The sequence below is a fragment of the Euwallacea similis genome, chromosome 13 (genome assembly GCF_039881205.1).
Source record: "Euwallacea similis isolate ESF13 chromosome 13, ESF131.1, whole genome shotgun sequence".
Classification (NCBI taxonomy): Eukaryota; Metazoa; Arthropoda; class Insecta; order Coleoptera; family Curculionidae; genus Euwallacea; species Euwallacea similis.
Window position 1 is genome coordinate 1,841,481 of NC_089621.1, and position 8,839 is coordinate 1,850,319.

Here is an 8,839-nt window from a genome sequence, read left to right on the forward strand (position 1 = left end):
AAGAAAGCATTAGCTTTGTATGCATTTAAAAAGTTTTCATCTTCTTTCCTTGGGGGGTAGTTGAGAGCAAATTATTCCTGTATTTTCGAGATATTTCGATCTTGTCTGAAATTATTCCAGACAGATTCTCTTTTCTGAAATAGTTTCCAAAGTTTCCGAAAACATGTTTACGACTGGAAAACGTTTCCCCCTGGAGAGGAATAAAATGCAAAGAGCCTTACGAGCTATTGTCTGTTTCAATGGGAGAGTAAGACCTATTACAAGTTGCGAATGATAATTTTTATTTATAATATTAATGATTATTATATTTATTACTAATAAGCATTAATGGAAAGTTCTCATTTGAGAGATCTGGGAAAAACCTAGACCTTTAGTGTAACTATGACAAAACTCGCCATAAATAGTCCCAACAAGGGCAAACGACGGTACATTTTCGATGATCCTGAGGACATAGAGTTGAACACAGTCCCGGATAGCGATAAGAAGCTTTGCCTCAGTTCTGGAGAAATAAAGCTCGCAGATTTGGCGGTAGCTTCTTCAGTTACATTTTTCAGGTTATGCTTCGAATAACGATTTGACGAAATTTAGCTTCTAAATTTATGCAGGGATGGGATGATGTATTTAGCGCCTGGAAATCTAGGTTTAACCCCGTTTATCAATTGCGGGATAAAGAGACTTTCTCAGGTAAAAAAATATATTTGAAGACTCTTCTATCGAAAGCGCTAAACAGGAAATTGTTATTTGTTTGTGAAAATTGAACCGGCAGTATCTAAGCTCGTATATTATAGAGGTTTCTTCAACGGGGACACCTTTTTAATGAGAAAAATACATTTTTTTTTTTTAGTTGAGTAAGCTTGTAACTGCAAATATCAGTGGATTCGGCCCTGCTAACGTCGTTTTTGAGGCCGATGGGCTACTCGTAGGCCTTTTGTTTGAGAAAGATGATAAATCCCCTCCACCTCCACAGTTCCTAGCCCTAATACGTAAGCATTATTAAAATTATACACAAAAGTGACTAAACACAAAAGTAATTTCGATGTTAGATCCACTTGACGTGACAATAATATAATGAAAAAGCTTTTGAGAATTTCGAAATGTTTTCCGTTTTCAGCCAATTTATTAACACGATACACGATCTTGAGCACTGGGGACAGTTACGACAACGACGGCAGGGCGGTTTTCAACCAATATATAGGGGAGAAAATGAGGGATGCTGGGCTTGAGCCATCATTTCCCGAGGGCAGTTTAAGCTTCGACTTCAGGTACCTACTTCATAATCCTCCACGGTGTTAGTCCATTGCTTGTTTTCATTAGTTTACATGATGGAGGCTTTATGGATCTTAAAAGAGATGGAGAGCCTGTGCCTCAGACGGGGCGTGGATGGATGGATAATGCAGCCGAGTATGAGATTATAGTTGATAGTATTCAGGTAAGATGTTTAACAGTGAGATTATCGGATTGTTGGTAAGTTAGTAAATACAGGATTAACGTTGCAAATCATGCTTCGGAGAATTTCAGTAATATTACGAAACAAACTCTCCAGAAAGTTAATCGTATACCATTTTCAGTTACAATATTACATAGAATCACGTATAAATTGGGAAAGATTACAGCATTGAAAAATCCAATATACGTGATGTTAAATTCAGGCAGACAGAAATCTTGCGCCTTACTACAACAAAAAAAAGTGACAACTTTTGTCGAGCAACCATTTACGTGTTTTATTAGCATGGCTTCTTAGCTGGAGGACTTCTGACTACGGACAACGTTGTCGGACTTTCTCAAATGTATTGAATTTTTAATTTATTGCTATTTATCTATGTGTAAAGTGGCTTCATTCAAAATTCTCTACCAGATCCTTAATTTTAAGATCAACTTTTCTCGTAAACAACACAAAACTATTCTTGCTTCAATGTGTTAAAGAAACTTGTTTCCTGGATAAACATCCATTTAAAGTGAAATAAAAATGAAATTTCCTACGCATATATCTAGATTCCTCCCATCGACAACATGAAATGCGGGACTTATTGGAAATTTTCTCATGAACGAAGGCAACGTGTTATGCGTAGGCCTTACCAGGATCGGAAAAACTTTGACAGTTCTTGGAAAACTCGGCAAGAGCATGCATTAAAAGATTATTTGCCATTTTATTAGTTTTTCCTCCAACACTATGACTAATCGAACAGGTATTCAAATCGAAATCTTAAGCGAAAAATGTACAATTTTCATTCAGTTTTGAATGACTCTAAATTAAGCAAAGGGGCGCAAAGGGCTATTTTCTGTTTGAATATGCATCATTACGAGGCTCCAATTTTAATTTCCGTTAAAACTCACTATACTTTCAATTTGCGGGATTTATGCAGTTTTCCAAGCGTCCTCAAGTTGGATCCTGTCTCGCTGAAGGTCAGGAACGTCTATTTCATCATTCCAATTTTATTTGCAATAAAGTCTATTAAGTTATGCCAATTAACAATTGGTAAGCGCTATTAACATTAGTGAGGGGATTTGCATTATTATTCTTTATAATACTGTGTTAAGGAGGTAATCAAAATAGAGTGTGGGGTGGTAAATTCAATTTTGTACTATAAAAAAATCAGTTTTCTGATCTTTGAAGCCCTTATAGGCAATTATAGCTTTTGCAGCCTTAATTCTGAATGTGTCAGAATTCTTAATGGATCTCGTGGCACGATGCATAATAAGTTAAGGATCTTCTTTAGATGGTTATTCATAGGATATTGATTTAACAAAGTTGTTTTTATATTGAAGGAAATTTAGGGAAAATAACGGCTCTTGCTCTCTCACTGAAATGAGATGTTTTTCCTCCTCTTATGTGAACAGTTGGCGCGAGGATCCAACATGGTTTTTAAGATAACCCAAAATATACATATAATAAGACAATTTTCTGCGTTTTATTTATAGTTACGTAATAGCATATATTTACCAAAAAATCTGAAAATAAAGCCATGACTTGTGATATTGATCAAGCTGAGCTTTTGATTAAGTTTTAATTGACTTGGTCCCCAAATGAATTCATTTATTGACCGGAATGTGGCTTCTTGGTGAAAACATTTCTAAGGGATTAGGTTTATTTTTAATGTGAGTAAAAGTGGGGCAAGAGAATTATTTTGAAAATAAAAATTTATTGCAAATAAACAGCCCTAAAAGGCTCCTGGTAAAAGAAACCACCACACATATGTATTATAGAGCCATAAAAAAATATGTCCTCATTCTGATATCAAGTGTGGGAACAGATAGGAGGAACACTGGGTATAATCAAAGCTCCATAAGTCTAGAGTCTAACTGAGTATGAAAACTTATCCTTACCTAACTTGGATCTGGTTTTTTCAGTACACATAACTTACCACTTCTCTTACTAAACACTTTTTATTCAAATGATAAAACATCCGTTATACAAAAAAAAACGAAAATCAAATGTTGTGTCCATTGGAAACCTGTCTAAAGCAAAGTTAATTAAACGGCCATAATTCTCTAATGTCTCGAAACTTTTACTTTTCCATAAATAGGAACAAAACTTGTTTAAAATTAGTAGCTTCAAATAATCAAAAGTCTCTTTGCTGGCATTTTTAATACTTTGCAACACTAAGGGAACCGAATTTGCAACAAAGAGACTTTTATTGTGACGAAGAATATTAGAGAATTCCACCTATTTGGAAGTACCTACCAAATGTTTTTGAAACATGGCGAAACTACTGCTTCAGTTTCTCCAATTGCGACCGCTACCTCTGGATCCTCTACCCCTGCCGCCACCTCTGTTCCAGCTTCCTCCGCGGTTGCCTGTTCTTCCTGTAAACCACCAATTTCATTATATTTAAAATCGTTTAAAGTTTCAATACTTACCAAAATTACTACTGAACTTCCCACTAGGGGGTTGATACAACTGCCTATCTTCGCCTGCTTTATTGGATTTCAGACGTTTACCTGACGTTCCATTGCTTGAGTCGAAAGTAATTGGAGTGTGTCGATTTGGAGATTTTCTAATATTGGGTTTAATCTGTTTTGAGGCAAAGAAAATCATTTCAAAGCTTCCTAAATACGTTCAGTTACTATTATTCTTACCTGAGGAACTGTCATAACCTCATCCTTGAAAGACAACCTGACCTGACTCTTATACAACGGTGGTTTGTGGAACAAATCTTTAATCAACAAGTTAATGTTCGCGAACACCAATGGGGCAATTTTCACTTTTTCTTGGTCAGTTTCACTAAGGTCTTCGATACTTCCCAACTTTCCTTGCATGGTTCGCTTCAAGCCGCGCTTACACCCTTGAACTCCCCTCGCAAAATACTGAAGCCTCAATCGAAAATCTGCAATTCTTTCTTCATTTGTTAAAAATTCTGGACATTGTGCTGCTAGTTTATGAAAAGTGTACAGCAGGCATTCAACAACTGTGAAGTTGAGATTAAGGATTTTGTTTACATCCACATCTTCTGAAGGTAGAGGCATATATTCCTACAATGAATTGATTATTGAGGAAGTTGATATATGATTTTAGTAAATAAAGCACCTTGAGCTTGTCAAATACTTGCTCAACAATTTCAGAAATGTTTTCAATTTTCCAAGAACAGGCACTCAGCAATGCGAGCTGCCTTAATAGCCTTAATTGATATTGTTCTCCATCATCCAAAGTCCCAATGGTATGCCACTGTGATAATACTTCCTTGCAGTAATAGACCAGAAATTTAGTTGACTGATTAACCGCCTAAGAATTTGTGGAAGTTAGTAACTCGAAGGATTAAATGGCATTATGACTTACACTAAACAGTGGAAGAATGGTGTCAACGCACATGATTAAACGATCAGCGTTATAAGTACCTTCTTCTAATGGATCAAATTTCTCATTTATTTCAATTTTCTGCTCCACGAGGTTAATCAACTCCTTCTGGCCTTCCCATGTTTTAGCTATTTTTAAGCTTACCAGATAGGGCATTACAGTCATAAATTCTTCTGCTGTGCAATCCTGCAAGAAGAGTGAGAGTTGGTTTTACTAGTGACAAGAGCAAAATAGCCAAAGTTTTTTAGTAAAGATGGAAAGGGTCCTTTGTAAGAGATGCAAACTAGAATTGAGAACACAAAAAGTAAAAAACCTCTAATTCACAGAAAACAACAGTTTATGATCATTGCAATAAAGCCTCATCACTGTTGATGGTTGAGAGTTGACAGAGATTGGCTGTATATGATATGGGAGTTGGTGTTTTAGTTCTGAAAATTCTGAAGAGTCTCTTTTACGATTCCATCTGAAGCTCTTAATTTTTCTAGCAATTTTTAACTAGTGACAAACTTACCAATAAGATCTTTTTTCCCACACTCTCGAACAACTCAGAAAGTCCAGGTACATCTTCATTAGTTCCATTTCCAATATAGACCAATCTCTTGTATACAAAATTGACAATTTTGTCCCTCAGGCCCTCAACTTCCGATCCAAGATTAGACAAAATCCCTTTGGCAGCATTTAATTTGTCTTCCTTGAAAACTTGAATCAACAAATTGCAGGCAACCAAGTGGTCCTGATCTTCCAACTGGAGCAGCTGCGTTAAAACACTAGCAATATTCATAACATTTTCTTTGTTCTCTTTGCAAAGATGAGGCAATTCTTTCATTGCACAAATTCGCACATCGCCATCAGTTTCCTCACAAAAATCCAAAAGGGCATTTAGGGCTTGTTCTTGTAATGCAGGAAAATGCTTGTAAAACTGAGAAATTATTTTTGCTGTCAGTTTCTTTTCTTTGGGATCCTCTTTGGGGCTATTGATACAGTCCAAGTATTCGGCGGAGTGCTGCAGGATGGAAAATAATTTAAAAAAAAAGGAAACAATTTGCATAAATCACTTTATGAATTATGTTGCATTGCTAATTAGCAGTTAAGAATTACACTCTCTAACAAAATTGTAGACCACCCCAATTTTTTACGATAATTGTTAACTCTAGTAGACAAGACTTTTTAAAATTATTTTAGGTTTTATACCATTACACATAATAAACAAAAAACAATTTTTTGATAACACAAATTTATTTCTGGTTCAAATACGCAAATAAAATAAAAACCCAAAGTGACAAAAACGTAGACCATGCTCGGTTTTTAATCTTGACTTTGTTCAAAATGAAGTAATAATTTAGTTTTGAAACATTAAATCCCTTATGTTATTGTTTAATGCAATTAAATTCAATTAAACAATGCCAAGAAGAAAAGTGTTGTCAGGAAGGAGAAGAAGATATTGAAACTTAACTTGAAAAAAATTGGACAATTTCAAAAATATCTAAAATTTTAAATTGAGGTAGGCACGTTATAAGGAATTTTGTAAGGCTCGGCGATGATTATAGCTGAAAGAAGAACACAGGCAGGTCCATGGCAACAACTCTCTGGAGATAGAGAGCTATTTTACGTCAAGCATCCAACTCTGTAGCCACTGCAAAAGAAATTTGTGAACAAGCCGGAACACAAACAAATGTCAGAAATGTCCAACGCATTTTGCAAAAAGCTAGAAATTTGAAGTGATTAAAACTGAAGACAAAATCTCCTTTATCAAAAGTTTACAAAGCCAATAGGAACCGATTTGCAATTGAATGTATCTCGTGAAAAAAGAATTGGAAACAACTCACTTTCAGTGATCAAAAACGTTGTAATTTGGATGGTCTTAATGGTTACCAATAGTATTTTTATGATTTTACATAAGGAAAAATATTTTTAAGCAAATTGATGGGAGGAGGTATTATGATTTGGGCTGGGATAGGGTACTACCGAAAAACTAAATTAATATTTTATTTGCTAAAAATGAACGCAAAAATATATTTATATAAAAGTTATTAAAGAATTAATTGTTGAAAAAGGAGAAAAGCTAATAAAAGGGAGGTTCATCTTTCAACAAGACAATATAACTGTTTACACAGCATGAATGGTAAAAGAATTTTTTGAAGCCAAAACTATTTCAATTTTACTTCAGCCAACCTGATCACTAAATCTCAACATTATTGAGAATTGTTGGAGAGATCTTTCTCAAGTAGTTTATGCACTAAAAAAAGAGATCAACTCCATAAAAGAACTTAAGACTAGTATTATAGAAAAGTGGGCCAATATTTAACAAGAATACATACAATCGCTTTCAAATTGATCGGTGAAGATCTTAAAGAATAACACAGGATCAACACACTACTAAATAGAAAAACTATAGAGGTAATCAGCAGTTATAAAAAGGCTGGCCTACGTTTTTGTCAGTTTGGAATTTTATTTTATTTTCTTATTTGAGTCAGTAATAAATTTGTGTTGTCAAAAAGTCTTGTCTACTAGAATTAACAATTATTGTAAAAAATCAAAATGATTTATAATTTTGTCAGAAAGTGTAGGCATAAGAAATTGAGAAAATGGATAAATCCAGCCTTAAACATAAACCAGGTGAATATCCTGTATATGTTTGGGAATAATGCCTCACACACAAAGAGGTTATTGGAGCTTGTTAACGTTCAGGTTAGATTCATCAATGAATTGTTAACAATAGTTTTCGTACCAACCCTTAGTAAAAGGTGAATGTTATTCTCAGGTAGATTTAACTGAGAATAGTGTGAGACTCCTTATTGGTGGGCGAGGCGTTACTCCCGAATAGAATGCACCAAGTACTAACCTCAGAAATTTTGTTATCATATACCGCTGCCGAGAGGACCATGTATTTATCATACAGCACATTTAGTAGATCAGCCATTCTGGAAATTCTTTCCTTATTACATAGACAGTAAATACTAATTAAATCTGGAGATTTTGTCGTAATAGATTGATTTATAAAGAGAGAAAACTCGCACGGCAATCGACAACCGCCATCTATACAAGAAAAGACATGACATTACTTTAACTTATTGACTTGTAACAGTAAAACTCAAACAATGATGATGTTGCAGTTGACAAGTTACTGCGCAAACTATTAACAATTGTCATACTTTTTACGCATTACAAATACCAATCATTCAACCACTATAAATTTTTTACTTATCACTATGGCACAGGAGAGACAATACCAAAAGCGTAATCTTGCACCTGCATCAACAATGTTTTAGTTTCGGAAAATGGCCAAGGTAAACATGCACTATTGCGACTTTAACCAAGGCTCTTTCGTATTGTTGTTATTCTAGCGAAATGTAGATATGCAGCCAAACATATACATATTTTGTGGCTCAGTCCTTGATGTATGCAACCATGAAAACACAAATGCGGTAACTTTGACTTGTAGTGAGGGCGAGGACTCAGGAGTTAACGTTCTATTGAGCCAGGAAAATAATTAACAAAGTTGAGCTTTTTAAGGTTTTGCCTAGAGGAGTTGGTCTGGCTCTAGTTGGGGCTACCCCTGAAATTGATTATTTGCCCGAAGACTCCGTAAGTAGAGCCTTCATAGGTAACTCACATTCAACCCATTAATAAATTCTTGCTTTATGCGACATAGTAGAGCAGATTTTTGTTTAAATGATTGTTGATCACATCATATTTTTATATCTTCTGTTTATTAAGTTCGGTGGTTTTCAGTGATTTAATATTTGACCAAGAAGAAAGTTTGCTAGAATATGAAGAAGACTCTAGAGAATATTGATATTATGATATGGAAATAAGCGATAAAGTGCATAGCCATGAGTTTTTGCCTGAGTCGAGCAGTGGGAGGAAATTGATCTTTCACAGCAATCTTAGTGCGAGCATGAGCTCTCCTTCACCTCCTTGAACTACAATTCATGTTATATGGTTCAAAATCTCTCCCTCATGCAAAAAACCCTCGTACCTCATATAACACCCCGAACACGTCTTTCCAGCATTCTCTTAACAAATCGTTCTAATCATCGGAAGAAA

At 35.0% G+C, this 8,839-nt stretch overlaps 1 protein-coding gene across 1 annotated transcript; it reads right to left on the reverse strand.

The window, feature by feature from the left end:
- Positions 1 to 3,365: 3,365 nt before the first annotated feature.
- cass (cassowary) lies at positions 3,366 to 7,794 on the reverse strand. The gene is made up of 7 exons (XM_066396260.1): positions 7,635 to 7,794; positions 5,304 to 5,795; positions 4,775 to 4,978; positions 4,526 to 4,720; positions 4,078 to 4,470; positions 3,859 to 4,012; positions 3,366 to 3,804 (listed from the first exon to the last, which is right to left on the reverse strand). Exons 1-7 carry the CDS (start codon positions 7,710 to 7,712, stop codon positions 3,716 to 3,718), a joined length of 1,605 nt encoding a protein of 534 aa, XP_066252357.1. The 5' UTR covers positions 7,713 to 7,794; the 3' UTR covers positions 3,366 to 3,715.
- Between the last annotated feature and the right edge of the window lie 1,045 nt (positions 7,795 to 8,839).

Excerpts from the sequence above, each read along its gene's own strand:
- cass (XM_066396260.1), bottom strand. The coding sequence starts at position 7,712 with ATGGCTGATCTACTAAATGTGCTGTATGATAAATACATGGTCCTCTCG. Across the intron at positions 4,013-4,077 it reads AGGTTATGACAGTTCCTCAG|ATTAAACCCAATATTAGAAA; the intron begins GTAAGAATAATA and ends GCCTCAAAACAG. Across the intron at positions 3,805-3,858 it reads GAAGTTCAGTAGTAATTTTG|GAAGAACAGGCAACCGCGGA; the intron begins GTAAGTATTGAA and ends GGTGGTTTACAG.